This window comes from Vanacampus margaritifer, chromosome 11, assembly GCF_051991255.1.
Source record: "Vanacampus margaritifer isolate UIUO_Vmar chromosome 11, RoL_Vmar_1.0, whole genome shotgun sequence".
Taxonomy (NCBI): Eukaryota; Metazoa; Chordata; class Actinopteri; order Syngnathiformes; family Syngnathidae; genus Vanacampus; species Vanacampus margaritifer.
Genome location: NC_135442.1, coordinates 2,438,107 through 2,459,634, shown reverse-complemented (window position 1 = coordinate 2,459,634; position 21,528 = coordinate 2,438,107). Strand labels below are relative to the sequence as shown.

The following is a 21,528-nucleotide window of genomic DNA, read 5'->3' as shown; positions in this document are numbered from 1 at the left end:
GGGATCAGATAGCCCGCCCATGCCTAATGAAGGCTGTGCTTATACACGTACCAATTACTGTTGGCCTCCCTGGGGTGACGTCAATCACCACAGCCTCCACGGACGACTGAAGCTGTTGTTGGACAGTGGGGAGGTCAGTGAATTCAGGCACAGATAGAGCATATCTGGGGTCGTGGGCTATCTTCTGCAGCTCTCCGCTATCGGAGCTTCTGGTGCCGATGGCAAAGATCAGCACACCCAGCTGTTTGAGAGCAGAAGCTGGCGCATCCACACTGTCGAAAGACCTCCCGCCGCTTAGCAAGATTAGCACCTGTGGGACTCCTTCAAGGTGTCTGCTGCCAGCGGAGGCTGTGAAGACATTATCCCTCAAGTACTGGAGAGCTGCTCCTGTGTTGAGGGGCCTTCCACCTCTGTGCCTCAACCCTCTGACAATGTCAAGGACCTCGCCCTTTGTATCGTATGTGTTCAGATAGAACTGGACAGCTGCATCATTGCTGTACTGAACCAGGGAGACGCGATCTTTGTTGTCATCTAAACTCAGCGTCTCTACGACTCTTTGGACAAAGTCTCTCATGGCTGGGAATGAGTTTCTTGTGGTGTTAGAGCCATCCAACAAGAAAACCACATCCCTTCCTGGTCTGTCGGCTGTGGTAAGCAAAACATGAAATGCATTAAGAACCGTAAGTCTACCACCTAATGGACAAATGTCAACAAAAGCTTGTTTAGCACGCCCATGCCTAATCAGTGCGTGCTTGTACACATACCAATTACTGTTGGCCTCCCTGGGGTGACGTCAATCACCACAGCCTCCACGGACGACTGAAGCTGTTGTTGGACAGTGGGGAGGTCAGTGAATTCAGGCACAGATAGAGCATATCTGGGGTCGTGGGCTATCTTCTGCAGCTCTCTGCTATCGGAGCTTCTGGTGCCGATGGCAAAGATCAGCACACCCAGCTGTTTGAGAGCAGAAGCTGGCGCATCCACACTGTCGAAAGACCTTCCGCCGCTTAGCAAAATTAGCACCTGTGGGACTCCTTCAAGGCGTCTGCTGCCAGCGGAGGCTGTGAAGACATTATCCCTCAAGTACTGGAGAGCTGCTCCTGTGTTGAGGGGCCTTCCACCTCTGTGCCTCAACCCTCTGACAATGTCAAGGACCTCGCCCTTTGTATCGTATGTGTTCAGATAGAACTGGACAGCTGCATCATTGCTGTACTGAACCAGGGAGACACGATCTTTGTTGTCATCCAAACTCAGCGTCTCTACGACTCTTTGGACAAAGTCTCTCATAGCTGGGAATGAGTTTCTTGTGGTGTTAGAGCCATCCAACAAGAAAACCACATCCCTTCCTTGTCTGTCGGCTGTGGTAAGCAAAACATGAAACGCATTAAGAACCGTAAGTCTACCACCTAATGGACGAATGTCAACAAAAGCTTGTTTAGCACACCCATGCCTAATCAGTGTGTGCTTGTACACGTACCAATTACTGTTGGCCTCCCTGGGGTGACGTCAATCACCACAGCCTCCACGGACGACTGAAGCTGTTGTTGGACAGTGGGGAGGTCAGTGAATTCAGGCACAGATAGAGCATATCTGGGGTCGTGGGCTATCTTCTGCAGCTCTCTGCTATCGGAGCTTCTGGTGCCGATGGCAAAGATCAGCACACCCAGCTGTTTGAGAGCAGAAGCTGGCGCATCCACACTGTCGAAAGACCTTCCGCCGCTTAGCAAAATTAGCACCTGTGGGACTCCTTCAAGGCGTCTGCTGCCAGCGGAGGCTGTGAAGACATTATCCCTCAAGTACTGGAGAGCTGCTCCTGTGTTGAGGGGCCTTCCACCTCTGTGCCTCAACCCTCTGACAATGTCAAGGACCTCGCCCTTTGTATCGTATGTGTTCAGATAGAACTGGACAGCTGCATCATTGCTGTACTGAACCAGGGAGACACGATCTTTGTTGTCATCCAAACTCAGCGTCTCTACGACTCTTTGGACAAAGTCTCTCATAGCTGGGAATGAGTTTCTTGTGGTGTTAGAGCCATCCAACAAGAAAACCACATCCCTTCCTTGTCTGTCGGCTGTGGTAAGCAAAACATGAAACGCATTAAGAACCGTAAGTCTACCACCTAATGGACAAATGTCAACAAAAGCTTGTTTAGCACGCCCATGCCTAATCAGTGCGTGCTTGTACACGTACCAATTACTGTTGGCCTCCCTGGGGTAACGTCAATCACCACAGCCTCCACGGACGACTGAAGCTGTTGTTGGACAGTGGGGAGGTCAGTGAATTCAGGCACAGATAGAGCATATCTGGGGTCGTGGGCTATCTTCTGCAGCTCTGCGCTATCGGAGCTTCTGGTGCCGATGGCAAAGATTAGCACACCCAGCTGTTTGAGAGCAGAAGCTGGCGCATCCACACTGTCGAAAGACCTTCCGCCGCTTAGCAAGATTAGCACCTGTGGGACTCCTTCAAGGCGTCTGCTGCCGGCGGAGGCTGTGAAGACATTATCCCTCAAGTACTGGAGAGCTACTCCTGTGTTGAGGGGCCTTCCACCTCTGTGCCTCAACCCTCTGACAATGTCAAGGACCTCGCCCTTTGTATCGTATGTGTTCAGATAGAACTGGACAGCTGCATCATTGCTGTACTGAACCAGGGAGACGCGATCTTTGTTGTCATCTAAACTCAGCGTCTCTACGACTCTTTGGACAAAGTCTCTCATGGCTGGGAATGAGTTTCTTGTGGTGTTAGAGCCATCCAACAAGAAAACCACATCCCTTCCTGGTCTGTCGGCTGTGGTAAGCAAAACATGAAACGCATTAAGAACCGTAAGTCTACCACCTAATGGACAAATGTCAACAAAAGCTTGTTTAGCACGCCCATGCCTAATCAGTGCGTGCTTGTACACGTACCAATTACTGTTGGCCTCCCTGGGGTGACGTCAATCACCACAGCCTCCACGGACGACTGAAGCTGTTGTTGGACAGTGGGGAGGTCAGTGAATTCAGGCACAGATAGAGCATATCTGGGGTCGTGGGCTATCTTCTGCAGCTCTCCGCTATCAGAGCTTCTGGTGCCGATGGCAAAGATCAGCACACCCAGCTGTTTGAGAGCAGAAGCTGGCCCATCCACACTGTCGAAAGACCTTCCGCCGCTTAGCAAGATTAGCACCTGTGGGACTCCTTCAAGGCGTCTGCTGCCAGCGGAGGCTGTGAAGACATTATCCCTCAAGTACTGGAGAGCTGCTCCTGTGTTGAGGGGCCTTCCACCTCTGTGCCTCAACCCTCTGACAATGTCAAGGACCTCGCCCTTTGTATCGTATGTGTTCAGATAGAACTGGACAGCTGCATCTTTGCTGTACTGAACCAGGGAGACGCGATCTTTGTTGTCATCTAAATTCAGCGTCTCTACGACTCTTTGGACAAAGTCTCTCATGGCTGGGAATGAGTTTCTTGTGGCGTCAGAGCCATCCAACAAGAAAACCACATCCCTTCCTGGTCTGTCGGCTGTGGTAAGCAAAACATGAAATGCATTAAGAACCGTAAGTCTACCACCTAATGGACAAATGTCAACAAAAGCTTGTTTAGCACGCCCATGCCTAATCAGTGCGTGCTTGTACACGTACCAATTACTGTTGGCCTCCCTGGGGTGACGTCAATCACCACAGCCTCCACGGACGACTGAAGCTGTTGTTGGACAGTGGGGAGGTCAGTGAATTCAGGCACAGATAGAGCATATCTGGGGTCGCTGGCTATCTTCTGCAGCTCTCCGCTATCAGAGCTTCTGGTGCCGATGGCAAAGATCAGCACACCCAGCTGTTTGAGAGCAGAAGCTGGTGCATCCACACTGTCGAAAGACCTTCCGCCGCTTAGCAAGATTAGCACCTGTGGGACTCCTTCAAGGCGTCTGCTGCCAGCGGAGGCTGTGAAGACATTATCCCTCAAGTACTGGAGAGCTGCTCCTGTGTTGAGGGGCCTTCCACCTCTGTGCCTCAACCCTCTGACAATGTCAAGGACCTCGCCCTTTGTATCGTATGTGTTCAGATAGAACTGGACAGCTGCATCTTTGCTGTACTGAACCAGGGAGACGCGATCTTTGTTGTCATCTAAACTCAGCGTCTCTACGACTCTTTGGACAAAGTCTCTCATGGCTGGGAATGAGTTTCTTGTGGCGTCAGAGCCATCCAACAAGAAAACCAGATCCCTTCCCGGTCTGTCGGCTGCGGTAAACAAAACATGTAACGTATTATGACCCTAAATCTACTACCTAACGGCCAAATGTCGACACAAGCTTGCTTACACGTTTGAATAACAGTCAACTTGTCATGTGTTTGGGTTTGAGATCTCACTTACCAGACACTGTCGGTGTCATGGGCGTGGCTTTGGGTACAATGCTTATTATAGAGGAGAGCTGTTCTTGGACACTGGGGAGGTCAGTGAGCTCAGACACCGCTAGAGCATGACTAGGGTCATGGGATATCTTTTTCAGCTCCCTGCTGTCAGAGTTCTGTGTTCCAATGCTGATTGTAAAGACACCTTGCTGTTTGAGAGCAGAGGCTGGCGCATCAACGCTGTCAAAAGAGCGGCCGCCATTTAGCAGGATCAAGATCTGCAGAACACCTTGTTCGCGCCTACTGCCTCTGGAGTTTGTAAAGACGTTGTCCCGTACGTATCGGAGGGCGCTCCCTGTGTTGAGGGGTCTGCCGCCTCTGTGTCTGAGCCCTCTGACTGCATTCACAACATCTTGTCTTGTGGCGTATGTATTCAGATAGAAATTAGCCTCTGAATCTCTGCTGTACTGGACCACAGACACAAGGTCTTTGTTTACTCCCACATTGAGTTTCTCCACCACTTGCTCAACAAAATTGCGCATGGCGGGGAAGCCATTCCTTGTTCCATCTGAACCATCCAGAAGGAATACAATATCCTTTTTGGCTTCAGCTGAGAAAAGACGGGAAGACAAATGATAAAGAGAACTTTTGCAAAACAGTCACACTAGCCGAGAACATCATCTTTTTTGGATGCAGTTGCCTGATGCATGTCAGTCCCTCCTAAGTTAAAGGCTAACCCATGACATGATCTGTAAATCTTTACATGGTGTTAGGTAAGGGGGATCAGATAGCCCGCCCATGCCTAATGAAGGCTGTGCTTATACACGTACCAATTACTGTTGGCCTCCCTGGGGTGACGTCAATCACCACAGCCTCCACGGACGACTGAAGCTGTTGTTGGACAGTGGGGAGGTCAGTGAATTCAGGCACAGATAGAGCATATCTGGGGTCGTGGGCTATCTTCTGCAGCTCTCCGCTATCGGAGCTTCTGGTGCCGATGGCAAAGATCAGCACACCCAGCTGTTTGAGAGCAGAAGCTGGCGCATCCACACTGTCGAAAGACCTTCCGCCGCTTAGCAAAATTAGCACCTGTGGGACTCCTTCAAGGCGTCTGCTGCCAGCGGAGGCTGTGAAGACATTATCCCTCAAGTACTGGAGAGCTGCTCCTGTGTTGAGGGGCCTTCCACCTCTGTGCCTCAACCCTCTGACAATGTCAAGGACCTCGCCCTTTGTATCGTATGTGTTCAGATAGAACTGGACAGCTGCATCATTGCTGTACTGAACCAGGGAGACGCGATCTTTGTTGTCATCTAAACTCAGCGTCTCTACAACTCTTTGGACAAAGTCTCTCATGGCTGGGAATGAGTTTCTTGTGGTGTTAGAGCCATCCAACAAGAAAACCACATCCCTTCCTGGTCTGTCGGCTGTGGTAAGCAAAACATGAAATGCATTAAGAACCGTAAGTCTACCACCTAATGGACAAATGTCAACAAAAGCTTGTTTAGCACGCCCATGCCTAATCAGTGCGTGCTTGTACACGTACCAATTACTGTTGGCCTCCCTGGGGTGACGTCAATCACCACAGCCTCCACGGACGACTGAAGCTGTTGTTGGACAGTGGGGAGGTCAGTGAATTCAGGCACAGATAGAGCATATCTGGGGTCGTGGGCTATCTTCTGCAGCTCTCCGCTATCGGAGCTTCTGGTGCCAATGGCAAAGATCAGCACACCCAGCTGTTTGAGAGCAGAAGCTGGTGCATCCACACTGTCGAAAGACCTTCCGCCGCTTAGCAAGATTAGCACCTGTGGGACTCCTTCAAGGCGTCTGCTGCCAGCGGAGGCTGTGAAGACATTATCCCTCAAGTACTGGAGAGCTACTCCTGTGTTGAGGGGCCTTCCACCTCTGTGCCTCAACCCTCTGACAATGTCAAGGACCTCGCCCTTTGTATCGTATGTGTTCAGATAGAACTGGACAGCTGCATCTTTGCTGTACTGAACCAGGGAGACACGATCTTTGTTGTCATCCAAACTCAGCGTCTCTACGACTCTTTGGACAAAGTCTCTCATAGCTGGGAATGAGTTTCTTGTGGTGTTAGAGCCATCCAACAAGAAAACCACATCCCTTCCTTGTCTGTCGGCTGTGGTAAGCAAAACATGAAACGCATTAAGAACCGTAAGTCTACCACCTAATGGACGAATGTCAACAAAAGCTTGTTTAGCACACCCATGCCTAATCAGTGTGTGCTTGTACACGTACCAATTACTGTTGGCCTCCCTGGGGTGACGTCAATCACCACAGCCTCCACGGACGACTGAAGCTGTTGTTGGACAGTGGGGAGGTCAGTGAATTCAGGCACAGATAGAGCATATCTGGGGTCGTGGGCTATCTTCTGCAGCTCTCCGCTATCGGAGCTTCTGGTGCCGATGGCAAAGATCAGCACACCCAGCTGTTTGAGAGCAGAAGCTGGCGCATCCACACTGTCGAAAGACCTTCCGCCGCTTAGCAAAATTAGCACCTGTGGGACTCCTTCAAGGCGTCTGCTGCCAGCGGAGGCTGTGAAGACATTATCCCTCAAGTACTGGAGAGCTGCTCCTGTGTTGAGGGGCCTTCCACCTCTGTGCCTCAACCCTCTGACAATGTCAAGGACCTCGCCCTTTGTATCGTATGTGTTCAGATAGAACTGGACAGCTGCATCATTGCTGTACTGAACCAGGGAGACGCGATCTTTGTTGTCATCTAAACTCAGCGTCTCTACAACTCTTTGGACAAAGTCTCTCATGGCTGGGAATGAGTTTCTTGTGGTGTTAGAGCCATCCAACAAGAAAACCACATCCCTTCCTGGTCTGTCGGCTGTGGTAAGCAAAACATGAAATGCATTAAGAACCGTAAATCTACCACCTAATGGACAAATGTCAACAAAAGCTTGTTTAGCACGCCCATGCCTAATCAGTGCGTGCTTGTACACGTACCAATTACTGTTGGCCTCCCTGGGGTGACGTCAATCACCACAGCCTCCACGGACGACTGAAGCTGTTGTTGGACAGTGGGGAGGTCAGTGAATTCAGGCACAGATAGAGCATATCTGGGGTCGTGGGCTATCTTCTGCAGCTCTCCGCTATCGGAGCTTCTGGTGCCAATGGCAAAGATCAGCACACCCAGCTGTTTGAGAGCAGAAGCTGGTGCATCCACACTGTCGAAAGACCTTCCGCCGCTTAGCAAGATTAGCACCTGTGGGACTCCTTCAAGGCGTCTGCTGCCAGCGGAGGCTGTGAAGACATTATCCCTCAAGTACTGGAGAGCTGCTCCTGTGTTGAGGGGCCTTCCACCTCTGTGCCTCAACCCTCTGACAATGTCAAGGACCTCGCCCTTTGTATCGTATGTGTTCAGATAGAACTGGACAGCTGCATCTTTGCTGTACTGAACCAGGGAGACACGATCTTTGTTGTCATCCAAACTCAGCGTCTCTACGACTCTTTGGACAAAGTCTCTCATAGCTGGGAATGAGTTTCTTGTGGTGTTAGAGCCATCCAACAAGAAAACCACATCCCTTCCTTGTCTGTCGGCTGTGGTAAGCAAAACATGAAACGCATTAAGAACCGTAAGTCTACCACCTAATGGACGAATGTCAACAAAAGCTTGTTTAGCACACCCATGCCTAATCAGTGTGTGCTTGTACACGTACCAATTACTGTTGGCCTCCCTGGGGTGACGTCAATCACCACAGCCTCCACGGACGACTGAAGCTGTTGTTGGACAGTGGGGAGGTCAGTGAATTCAGGCACAGATAGAGCATATCTGGGGTCGTGGGCTATCTTCTGCAGCTCTCCGCTATCGGAGCTTCTGGTGCCGATGGCAAAGATCAGCACACCCAGCTGTTTGAGAGCAGAAGCTGGCGCATCCACACTGTCGAAAGACCTTCCGCCGCTTAGCAAAATTAGCACCTGTGGGACTCCTTCAAGGCGTCTGCTGCCAGCGGAGGCTGTGAAGACATTATCCCTCAAGTACTGGAGAGCTGCTCCTGTGTTGAGGGGCCTTCCACCTCTGTGCCTCAACCCTCTGACAATGTCAAGGACCTCGCCCTTTGTATCGTATGTGTTCAGATAGAACTGGACAGCTGCATCATTGCTGTACTGAACCAGGGAGACGCGATCTTTGTTGTCATCTAAACTCAGCGTCTCTACGACTCTTTGGACAAAGTCTCTCATGGCTGGGAATGAGTTTCTTGTGGTGTTAGAGCCATCCAACAAGAAAACCACATCCCTTCCTGGTCTGTCGGCTGCGGTAAACAAAACATTAAACGTATTATGACCCTTAATCTACTACCTAACGGCCAAATGTTGACACAAGCTTGCTTACACGTTTGAATAGCAGTCAACTTGTCATGTGTTTGGGTTTGAGATCTCACTTACCAGACACTGTCGGTGTCATGGGCGTGGCTTTGGGTACAATGCTTATTATAGAGGAGAGCTGTTCTTGGACACTGGGGAGGTCAGTGAGCTCAGACACCGCTAGAGCATGACTAGGGTCATGGGATATCTTTTTCAGCTCGCTGCTGTCAGAGTTCTGTGTTCCAATGCTGATTGTAAAGACACCTTGCTGTTTGAGAGCAGAGGCTGGCGCATCAACGCTGTCAAAAGAGCGGCCGCCATTTAGCAGGATCAAGATCTGCAGAACACCTTGTTCGCGCCTACTGCCTGAGGAGTTTGTAAAGACGTTGTCCCGTACGTATCGGAGGGCGGCCCCTGTGTTGAGGGGTCTGCCGCCTCTGTGTCTGAGCCCTCTGACTGCATTCACAACATCTTGTCTTGTGGCGTATGTATTCAGATAGAAATTAGCCTCTGAATCTCTGCTGTACTGGACCACAGACACAAGGTCTTTGTTTACTCCCACATTGAGTTTCTCCACCACTTGCTCAACAAAATTGCGCATGGCGGGGAAGCCATTCCTTGTTCCATCTGAACCATCCAGAAGGAATACAATATCCTTTTTGGCTTCAGCTGAGAAAAGACGGGAAGACAAATGATAAAGAGAACTTTTGCAAAACAGTCACACTAGCCGAGAACATCATCTTTTTTGGGATGCAGTTGCCTGCTGCATGTCTGTCCCTCCTAAGTTAAAGGCTAGCCCATGACATGATCTGTAAACCTTTACGTGGTGTTAGGTAAGGGGGATCAGATAGCCCGCCCATGCCTAATGAGTGCTGTGCTTATACACGTACCAATTACTGTTGGCCTCTCTGGGGTGACGTCAATCACCACAGCCTCCACGGACGACTGAAGCTGTTGTTGGACAGTGGGGAGGTCAGTGAATTCAGGCACAGATAGAGCATATCTGGGGTCGTGGGCTATCTTCTGCAGCTCTCTGCTATCGGAGCTTCTGGTGCCGATGGCAAAGATCAGCACACCCAGCTGTTTGAGAGCAGAAGCTGGCGCATCCACACTGTCGAAAGACCATCCGCCGCTTAGCAAGATTAGCACCTGTGGGACTCCTTCAAGGCGTCTACTGCCGGCGGAGGCTGTGAAGACATTATCCCTCAAGTACTGGAGAGCTGCTCCTGTGTTGAGGGGCCTTCCACCTCTGTGCCTCAACCCTCTGACAATGTCAAGGACCTCGCCCTTTGTATCGTATGTGTTCAGATAGAACTGGACAGCTGCATCTTTGCTGTACTGAACCAGGGAGACGCGATCTTTGTTGTCATCCAAACTCAGCGTCTCTACGACTCTTTGGACAAAGTCCTTCATAACTGGAAATGAGTTTCTTGTGGCGTCAGAGCCATCCAACAAGAAAACCACATCCCTTCCTGGTCTATCCGCTGCGGTAAACAAAACATGAAATGTATTTAGACTGTAAGTCTACTACCTCTTCACATAACAAAATCCCCTTTCTGTCTTTTTACTGTAGTAAAAAAATTAGACATTTTCTTTTAAGACCACCAGCTCTACCTTCTATAACCCTAAATATATTCATAGAATTCAATGCTATTTAAGTTTTCATATGTTTGAATGGGGAACTTGCTTACCTGTCATCGTTGTTGTCATGGATGTGTCCCTTAGCACTCTGCTTATTACAGAGGAGAGCTGTTCTTGGACATTTTTTAGGCCAGTATAGTCAAATACTGCTAAAGCATAGCTTGGGTCATGGGATATCTTCTGCAGCTCATTCTTGTCAGAGCTGCGTGTTCCAATGCCGATTGTATAGATGCCCTGCTGTTTTAGAGCAAAGGCTGGCGCATCAATGCTGTCAAAAGACCGTCTGCTATTTAGCAAGATTAAGATCTGGGGAACACCTTGCATGCGCCTACTCCCTGTGGAGTTTGTAAAGACGTTATCCCTGACGTATCGGAGGGCAGCCCCAGTGTTGAGGGGTCTTCCTCCTCTGTGTCTGAGCTCTCTGACTGCATCCACAGCATCTTCTTTTGTAGTGTATGTGTTCAGATAGAAGTTTGCCTCTGCATCTCTGCTGTACTGGACCACAGACACACGGTCTCTGTCTCCTCCCACATTGAATGACTCTACCACTCTCTCAACAAAATCACGCATGGCAGGGAAGCCATTCTTTGTTCCATCAGAACCATCCAGAAGGAATACAATATCCTTTTTGGTGTCAGTCGCAGCTAAGAAAATAATGGAAAGCTTTAAACAAATGTCTCAGTGATTCTCACTTTGGTTATTTAACTTTTAACTAATAAGTAAATATTTTTGGAATCTTGTTTCTTATAGTGATATAGTCCTAAAACCTCATTTTTTTATTTTTTAGAATTATTAATTCATTTAAAATGCCACTCACCAACACCAGGGTTAACTGTGCTTTTACGGGATAAAATTGCAGAGAGTAAACGTTGTATCACAACAGGGAAGTCAGATGTTGCATTGATAAAATATGCAGCTTCAACACTGTGTGATATTTCCTCCATTTCTTGCTTATCTGCATCATTTATTCCAATGCTATAAAGAACAATTCCAGCATTTCTCAGGCTCTTCAGTGGCTCTGCAACATTATCATCAGACTTTTTCCCATTTACGACAATCATTGTCTGAGGTATTCCCTGCTGGATTCTGCTTCCAGCTGATGCAGTAAACATGTTATTTCGAGCGTACTCAAGGGCTGCACCAGTGTTCACGGTGGACCCTCCTCTTAGCTTTACATTGCTCAGCTGAGTCCTTAGATCATTTTTCTGTCCATAAGAGTTTAAGGCAAAGTCTGCTGTGGCCTCTGCACTGTACTGAATGACAGCAACTTGTACATTGTTTGGACCAATTTCTACTTCTTGAACAAAGTGTCTCACAAAGTCCAAAACAGGTCCTTCATTTACTCGCATATCATCAGATCCAGCGAGTAGAAAGACAATATCAGCAGGACCACCAAGGTCTAATTCTGTAACTGTGGAAGTACCTGGAATTACACATATGCTATTAAACAAATGCAATTTCATGCTTGCAAATGGTGCAGTATTTCTTTCAAAGAAGCATACACAAAATAAACTGGTTTACATCTTACCAACAGAAGGCGTATATCCGTTTGTATTATCAACATCTCTCAACATGGCTTTGACAGACTCGTGAACACTTGGCAGATTTGTAAAGCTTGTGACCGAAAAATAGTGTGACGGCGTAAAAGAAATGTTTTGCATTTCCAATATATCTGCATTGTTTGTTCCAATAGCGAATGTCTTTATTCCATTTTCTTTGAGTGATTGTGCTGGTCCTCTTACGTCATCCTTGGATCTGCCGCCACTAAAGACAAACAGATACTGAGGAACCAGAGATGCACGTCGGCCTCCAACCGAAGCTGCAAATACGTTGTCTCTGACAAACTCCAGTGCTTTGCCAAGGTAGAGGAGTCTGCCATACTTATGCCCCATGGTTCGGATGGAATTGAGCGCATCTGTCTTAGACGAATAAGAATTCAAGTAGAAATTGACAGTGGCATTGCGGCTGTATTGAACGACAGCCACCTGGTCTCTGTCATCAAGGCTCAAGGTTTCCACCATTTGTTCAATAAATTGCCGGATGGCTTCAAAATCATTTCGTGAGTCATATGATCCATCAATCAGAAACACTACATCATTTTTCCTTGATTCTGTAGTAAAAAGAAAAATGTAAAACAAGTCAGCTGCTGTAATAAATCACTGACAAGAAAATATTTTCTCTTCTTGAATAATCCATTAAATTAGAAGCAGTTCCACACAGAACATCTTACCAAAACTCTCCACTGGGGCTGATTGCTCTAAATGGTGGTCAGCCTCTTTAAGTAGCGACAAAGCATCTTCCTTTGCAGTAAGGAGTTCCTTGTAATTGCTTACTGATAGTGCATATTTAGCATTGTGAGACATTGTCTGAAGTTCCAGGGTATCTGCATTATCTGTTCCAATGGCAATTATGATCACGCCAATGTCTTTTAGCATTCTGACGGGCGCTCTTATGTCATCAGCCGACCTTTCATTGCTCAGCACAAAAAGGATTTGTGGAATTCCCTGTGGAAATCTACTACCTGCATCAGGGGTAAAGATATGCTCTCTCAAATACTGGAAAGCCGCACCCATGTTGTTCGGCGAACCGCCTTTATGTCTCAGATCTCTTATTGTGTCAACAACAACGTCCGCTGAGGAGAAATGCCCCAAGTCAAAGTGAATCTGTGCCGTGTTGCTGTACTGAACCACAGCCACCTGGTCGTTGTTTGCATTGATGTGAAGCTCTGCCACTATTCCTAACACAAAGTCCTTAATATCTTGGAATCTTGGTTCAGACTTATCGGATCCGTCAAGTAAAAACACAACGTCGCGTCTCATGGAATCTGTAACCACATGGGCAACAGAAAATAAAGGTATAGATAGATAGATAGATAGATAGATAGATAGATAGATAGATAGATAGATATGTGGGTGGTTTTGCGTAGGTGGGTGGGTGGGTATTTGGGTAGGTAGGTAGGTGGGTGGGTGTGTTGGCGCATTGTGTGGATGGTTGGGGGGTAAACAAAAAAGAAGACTACGGGCAGGAATGTAACAGGCAGGAAGGTAGGTGGGTAGTTAACTAGCTATCTGGGTAGATAAGTGGCAACAGAAAACAGAGATACAATTTGGCAGATATGGGAGGGAGGGAGTCAGGCAGGGAGGGAGGGAAAGTAGATAGGTAATTTGCTTACCTAATACAGTCAGAGGCTTTGATCCGGTTTGTCGAGGCACCCTTTTCACAAAGGAAACTAGCTGCTGATAGATTCTTCCAATATCCTCAAACTGCCTCAGAGCAAAGGCATAGGATGGTACATGCGCAATGGTTTGCAGCTCGAGCAGATCAGAATTTTTGGTTCCAATGCAGAAGGCGACAACTTTGTCCTGTTTAAGAGCGGCAGCAGCGCTCGTGACCTCATCTTGAGATACACCCCCGCTTAACAAAATCAGTATCTGAGGCACACCTTCTTTGTGTCGACTCCCAGAGGACTCTGTAAAGGTGTTGGTCCTCACATATTCAAGAGCTGCCCCAGTGTTAAGAGGCCCGCCACCTTTGTGTTTCAACTCCTCAACAGTAGTAAGAACTTCTTGTAAATTGGCGTAGGTGTTGAAACTAAAGTGCATCTGTGGATTGCTGCTATACTGGACCACAGAGACCTGGTCCCCATTCGCACCGACAGCGAGTGTTTCAACCACATGTTTAATGAAACTTTTAATGGCTGGGAATCCACTCAAAGTTTCATCTGAACCATCCACCAGAAACACAATGTCTCTTTGTGAGGACTCTTGTTCCACTAGAAAAAAAAGGTGAACCCTTGTTAAGTATCAAAAACACGTCTTAAAGTGACATCATTTACATGGTTGTCATAGCTAGGCTTGTATATATAGATTCAAGAAATACAGGTGATACACTTGAAAACAAGAAAGGCAAGGGACTTTCCTGTGTAAACAGAAAAAATGTTGATGGACATTGAAAGAGATGACTTCCATCAAATCTATGTTCGATGTCAATGATACGACAATCATTGGCTCAAGGAAGAGCTTCAGAAAGGGAGATGATGTGGAGCTGTCACGAGAAGGCTCTCCAGAGAGTAAAGTAGGTGAGCCATACAAGAAACAAGGTAACCAAGTTTCTCTGAACGAGTGGAGAAACTTTAAGCGATATGAAACTGATTGACACACATTCCAGATGTTGATGCAGTTTCATTGAAGCTCAAAAAAGGAGCAAACATCTCAAAACAAAGCAAAACCAGAGGCAATTCTTACCTACTGGAGGCTCAAGCGCTTTTCCTACTTGAACAAATGACACTATCTCTTGTTGGACAGACAAAAGTTCACCAAAAACAGGTAGATTGAAAATATAAGCAGAAGAGGAGGCAATTTTCTCTAGCTCCTCTTGTTTAGCATTTTTCATTCCAATAGCAAAAGACACAACACCAAGTTGGTGGAGGTCAGCTGCAGCTCCTGAAATGTCATCATCGGATTCGCCTCCGGTCAATAAAAACAGAATCTGAGGGACTCCCTGGACAGCTCTACTTCCGGAGGCAGCGTTGAAAATGTAATCCCGCAAAAACTCAAGTGCAGCTCCAGTGTTCCTCGGCCTCCCTCCTTTATGCCGAAGGCTTCTAACTGCATAGATGATGGCTCGTTTGGAGCCGTGGGCCGTCAAATTGAAGTAAATGCTGGTGTCGTCACTATACTGAAGGACGGCCACTCGGACCATATCATCATCATCAATGTCCAGCTCTTCTACCATTCTTCTGATGAACTCCCGAATTGCCGGTAGTCCATTTCTCGAGTCGTCTGAACCGTCGAGAAGGAACACTATGTCCCTCTTAGTGCGGCCTGCATCAAGTGTGCAAATACATAGAAAGACTATTCATAGGCTATGACTGTGCAGAAAATGTAAGAACCCTATTATGTCAAAGTATAAAAAGAACCATGATGTGGAAAAACACTATGGTTGGAAGGCTAAGAGACAGACAAATATCATTTTCAATGCAAAATATGTATCATGAGAATCATTAGACTTCATGAAAGCAATTGTAAGGACAGGATTCTTACCTATTAAATCAGAAGTTGTGGATTCTGTGGCATCTTTATTTGAGTTCAGCGCAGCAACGAGTTTAGATTGGATTGAGGGCAACTCGGAAAAACGGATGACCTTGTATATGAAACCGGGTTCAAAGGCAACCATTTCCAAGTCTGAAAAATCAGCATCGCCCACTCCAACCCCCACAGACACAATTTCGTGGTCCTTAAGAGCGAGAGCTGGGCCGCTCAAGTCATCGGTGGATGGGTTGGAAACTAGAAGAATCAAAATCTGCGGCACACCTTCCAGCCTTCTACTGCCAGAGGAGGAAGTAAAGACACTGTGTCTCACATACTGCAGTGCTGCCCCGACATTAAGGCGTCTCCCACCACCGCCATGCCTTAAATTGTCAATGGCATTCATAACATCACTCTTGGTATTGTGGGAGTTCAGATGAAAATTGACCTTGGGCTTATCGGCAAACTGAACCACAGACACCCTGTCTTGGTTTTCATTGACATAGAGACTCTCCACTATACTCTTAAGGAAGAGTTTTATGTCCGAAAACCCGTTTCTGGTGTTTTCAGACCCATCCAGTAGGAACACAATATCTCTTTTTACAGCATGACCTTGTACTATAAATGGAAAACATTGCATGCTTATTTTCAGAAAGCCCTTGAGCAAACAGCAAAAACAAAAGCTTGTTTACTTACCTTCCCGCAGGACGATGTCTAGTTCAGCCGCTGGAAGTCTCACATAGGTATTGAGTTGTTGAGGCACGGTGTCGAGTTCGCTAAATTCCTTCACTTTGAAGGCAAAGGCAGGGTTGTGCGAAATCTCCTCGATCTGTTTTCGGTCCGCATCCTTGACACCTACACCAAATGGCACAACCCCCTCAGTCTTCAGCACACCGGCAGGCTCCTTCACATTGTCCCTGGATCGGCTTCCGGTCAGAACAATCAAAAACTGTGGAACACTCCTCGCCTTGCGGCTGCCGTATGTCTCGGACAAGATAGTGTCCCGCATGAACTTCAGAGCTGAGCCCGTGTTGAGACTGCGTCCTCCGGCCAGTGTCATTTGTCTGACAGCACTCACAACCTCGTCTTTGGTCTGATAGGAGTTCAGGTAGAAATTGGGTGTCGGCCTCTCGCTGTGCTGAACCACTGCAACTCTCACTTTGTCACTCCCGATGTCAAGCGGTTCAATGACTTTGAGGATAAAATCCCGAACGTAAGCAAAGTCTGACCGAACGGAGTCTGTGCCATCGATAAGGAAGGCGACATCCCTTTCAGATCCGGACGCTGCTGTTGAAAAACAAGCCAGAAAAATAACATTTAATTGACTTTCACAAAGAAATTTACAATAATCATCCGCTACCCGTTGTTCACCTAATGCGGTTCATCTGTTCTGCAGATTTTCTAATTGTACTGCTGCAATCTGCAATTCTTTTTACATTCAATATATATAATAACTCTATAATTTGCGCTCACAGTTGTTAAAATTCATGCTCATTGTATCTAAAGAGTGTTTTTGAAAAGCGTTTGTATTTGATTACGCTGTATTTGAGTATTTGAAGGCTTAAATGATATTTATGACAATATTACTAGTTATGTACAGTACTATTATGTATTTACTATGAATGTTATGCCTGTAATATTTTCTTTGTGTGTTCATATACGTTTTCAGTGTGATTCTTAAGTGTGTTTTAACAAGTTTAAATGTGTCATACACGGACAACTCACCAGGTGCTTCAGTGACGGTTGACAAGTCTGTATCACCAACCACCGTTATTAACTTTGGCATGATTTGTTCAGCCATAGCTGGCAAATATGAGAAACTTGGCTCATGGTAAGCCAAGTCTGGAACAAAGGCGGCTGTTTGCAACACGGCCTGGTCTGCTTGCCCGGAACTGACCACAAAGGTCAAAACACCTCCAAGAGCCAGCCTGTCGGCAACACTCTTCATCTCATCCTGGGCCGGACCACCTGTGATGAGAACCAACACCTGCTGGACTCCTTGCCTCTTGCGCGAGCCCGTCGACACACTGAACATGTTGCGGAGGGCGAAGTCCATGGCGGCACCCGTATTCAAAACGGAGCCTCCTGTCAGTCTGAGTTGTGAGATCCGGTCCACGACATCTTGCCTGTCGCGTGCGGTGTTGAGATAAAATTCAATTTTGGGCTGCTCGGCAAACTGCATGAGGCCAATTTGGACTCTTTCGGGGTTCACTTCCAGTTGATTGACCACGTTAATCATGAAGTCACGCACATATGGAAAGTTATTGCTGCCGATGTAGTTGGAGCCATCAACAAGGAAGACAATGTCTCTGACCACTCTTTGGGTCTGCACCGTTGTTATCTCCACCACTGAGAAAAAGCAAAAATATCAAAAAATGGTTAGCATGCATCATTTAAAATGGGTCACATTGACAGTTAAAAAGTTCAAATGTGTGGGGGCAGATGGTGCCTGATTTGTTAGCATGTCCTCATCACAGTTCTGAGTTTCTGGGTTTGAATCTCGACTCAGACCATCCTGTGTGGAATTTGCACCTCTCCGTGCTTGTGTGTGTTTTCTCCAGTTACTCCGGCTTGCTCCTACATTCCAAATGCGTGCATGTTATGTACATTGAAGAGTCTAAATTATCAATAGGTGTGAATGAAAATGTGAATAATGTATGTCTATATGTGCCCTGCGATTGGCTGACGACCAGTCCAGAGTGTAACCTGCATTTTTCACTAAAATCAACTTAGGTCAAATGAAGACTGTCGATTGTTCGTAGGCGTCACTGTAAGTGTCAATGGTTGCTTGTCTATAAGTGCCCTGAATTTAACTTGTGACCAGTCATGAGTTTACTCCGCCACTCGCCCAAAGACCGTTGTAATCGGCTCCAGCTCACCCACGACTCTAACAAAGACAAGTGCTATGGAAAATGGACAGAAGGATAACATGTATGGATGTTTTTGCAGAACAAAGCCTTACCAGGCTCAGTGGGCACTTCAGTCACCACGACGCCAGCGAGAGTGGAAAGCGCGTTAATGATCAACTTGGGGCTGCGAAGTAGCACGCGGAAGTCCCTCATCATGAATACAAGATCCTCGTTAAAGGCAACCTCCTTCAGTTCTTCCTCATCGGCTGCCTTGGAACCGGCGGCTAAGGTTAGTACACCCATTTGCTGCAGAGCCCTTGCCGGTCCGGTCACATCGTCGTTGGACTTTTTAGTTGTCATTAGCAGCAAAAGTTGCGGGACGCCTCGATTAAGACGACTGCCCTTGTCGGGCAGCAGCATTTCGGTCCTGACAAACTCCAAGGCTGCTCCGATGTTGACCGCCTGGCCTTGTCTGGGTTTGATCCGACCCAAAGCGGCCGTTAGTTCGTCCCTGGTTCCGTAGGAGTTGAGATCGATCTCCAGCCGGGGGGCATTGCTGAACTGGGCCAAACCCACTTGCACGCCATCCGGGCCGATGGGCATGGTGTCAACGAACCTCCGGATAAACTCACGCACGGAGTTGATCACGGTGGCGCCCATTGTGCTGTCAAGGAGGAAAATGATGTCTCTTTGTCCAACGGCCAAGACTGAAGAGGAGAGAACATAGATTAAAAGGAAGCTCAAAATTAACCAGAGCTCTTGATAACGTCACCTACTTATGCTAGCCAAATTGCTATTTTCCCTTTAAAATCACTACGTTTACATGCAGTCAGTAACCCTGATAAGCCACGTAAACACAAAAAACGGAATATATCCTCTTATTCGGGTTTCTAAAAACCTAAATAAGACCCCTGCGTTACCCCTTTTCTAACTAGATCAGTTGGTCATATAAACGTGATCGGGATACCTCGTTTGAAAAGATCATTGGTTAGCTAAGGCTGTTTGAAAGCGGTATATAAATAAGAATGACTTGACTTGACTTGTTTTCTGTGCATTCTCTGACCGCAAGAAATCTTGCTCTTTTGAGTACAGGAAATACTTGTATGTGCGGCGTCTCTATTTCAGACTGGGTTAGGGTTAGGGTCTTTCATCGACAGTTGAAAATATGAAGCGGACCCGACATCTTTTTGCATCATGGTGTCCGGGCATCGCCGTTTAGAGGACGATCGATAACATTACCATGTCAACGGGAGTAACTCTATCTACTCACGCAACGAGTTATTTTGAATCTTTCCGAAACCGGAATTTTGACCTTCTCTCGGATATTGACTGCATGGAAACTTAGACACCACTCAATGTATGGAAATGAGCAATTGTAATACTAATTAGCAAAAAAATTGGCGGGGAAAGCATTCGCAGTAACGCACTTTGTGAAGCTGAATTCTCTCTTTATCTTAACAAATGTATTAGACCACCTGCCATAAAAATAAGAAGACAGCATCCACCATCCTGAAGTGCTTTAATGTAGATGATTTCCCCAAATATCTTTTGAGAAAAAAATATCCAATTTCAGGAATAATAACAATAATTTTATTTTTGCATTAAAAATATCATGTTGGCCACCAACTAATTAATGTAAGGTTTAAGAAAATAAGCAAAGCTTAATGAACAGCGAGGAATAAAATCACAGTTTTTTTAAAGAGTCTGAAATAAAGTACTTCATGATGCTGGATGCACTTTTTAATGATACAGTGCATAACAAATATATTAGACCTGACTAACTATCTTAAAAATGTGGTAAGACAATCTGACATCGCAAAGTGCTGTAATGTTGACTCTTTCCGTTTCGGCCGGTTCGCGACATTTAACCATTTTTGAACAGTAACGAGAAATTTTAAATGTATATACCCAAATTTCAGATGCCTAATAATTGTTCTTTTATTCTGGCGGTAATATAATTGAGGCCACCACACGCTGTGTGGTATATGCCACAGCTGCCCTACCAACAATGAGAGTCTGCATTAAAGCACTTTATGATGCAGTGCTTAATACATTTATTAGACCCTGTGATAAAATTGGGAAGAGATCATTCAGATTTATGGAATACTTGCTCTTGATGTTTACCCATTTTGAACAGGAATGAGCAATTTCAAAATGATTTATTCATTGATATTTTAGCATTTAAAATATAATTTTACCGACCACCCAGCAATATGTTGATGTCACAGCTGCCCTAATTTAACAGCAATGGTGTTGATCAAATTATTATTATTTTTTTAAATAAATAATCCACATTAAAGTAGTTGGGAGGGGTCTGCATTAAAAGCACTTTACCACATTGGATGCTTGCTTCAATGGAACAAATATATTTGGTCAACAGTCCTAAAAACTAGAAAACAGTGTTTGGCACCGTGAAGTGCTTTAATACTGATTCTTTCGAGTTCAAGCTCTTGTTTTATTGTTTACCAAAAAAATGAAGAATTTCACATTTCAAAATTCACCTTTCTAGAATCAAATTTAAGAGCGCTAAGTCAGTCATAGAAATGAGAACAGACTATCTGGCACCATGGAGCACTTGAATGCAGACACTTTTGATTTCAGCCAGCTCGCGAGGTTTTATTTTTAAATGTTTCATTTTGAAAGGGATTGAGACACCTTATACTTAAGTTATCTTTTTATTAGAGCTGTCAAACGATTTTATTTTTAAATCAGATTAATCACATCTTAGAATTTTTATTAGAATTTTGATTAATCACGATTAATTGCTTAGTTAAAAAGGCAAAAATTTGTGTCCGCCAAATTTGAGAAGCACCTGTTATGTGTCAATTCTTTCGACATTTAATGTGATGAGGAGTTCTTCAACATTTTTTGACCCACTGCACACACTCCTTTTCCTCTTTTTTTCTAATCAGTTAATTACTTGCATAATTTAAAATGGGGAAAAAATGACCCCAATAGTTTGACATGGACAACTTTTCTGAATGTCGTACTCAAACATTTATTAAATGCTTTACTTTAATGCATGTAGTTGTGTTTATTGCTAAACACAACCTGTGCTACCTTTTAACGTAGCCATGCGCTGTCAAGCTAAAGTCGGTCAAAAAAGTGCGATTAATCTGCGTTAATACATGATTAATGCCATAATTTTTTTGTGATTAATCAATTACTTAAACGCTTGACAGTACTACTTTTTGTACACATACTAACAATAATAATAATTATGATGGATAATAAAGTAATGCTAAATGACAAACGTGCGTAGAACGTCTTCAACCCAAATTATATTTCTAATGCTAAAATCTCCTTATTATCGTTAGCCATGAATTTGGAAATGTTCAGTTTGACAAGAAAAACCTGGGAAA

General features: G+C 45.9%; 2 protein-coding genes across 7 annotated transcripts in view; one reads left to right on the top strand and one right to left on the bottom strand.

Annotated features, from left to right (window-relative positions):
- The window catches only part of mlphb (melanophilin b), a 114,426-nt gene that overhangs the window by 38,122 nt on the left and 54,776 nt on the right, over positions 1–21,528 (top strand). For all 4 annotated transcript variants that reach the window (XM_077579900.1, XM_077579896.1, XM_077579901.1 and 1 more), the window contains exon 2: positions 18,267–18,455. The gene's annotated coding sequence lies outside the window, so the exon portion shown is untranslated. The remainder of the gene's footprint in view (positions 1–18,266; positions 18,456–21,528) is intronic.
- col6a3 (collagen, type VI, alpha 3) overlaps positions 1–21,528 on the bottom strand; it is an 83,861-nt gene that overhangs the window by 49,674 nt on the left and 12,659 nt on the right. For all 3 annotated transcript variants that reach the window (XM_077579893.1, XM_077579895.1, XM_077579894.1), the window contains 3 exons: positions 18,280–18,873; positions 17,043–17,666; positions 16,014–16,604 (listed from right to left, as the gene is read on the bottom strand). In XM_077579893.1, the coding sequence (XP_077436019.1) occupies positions 16,014–16,604; positions 17,043–17,666; positions 18,280–18,873 (1,809 nt within the window). The remainder of the gene's footprint in view (positions 1–16,013; positions 16,605–17,042; positions 17,667–18,279; positions 18,874–21,528) is intronic.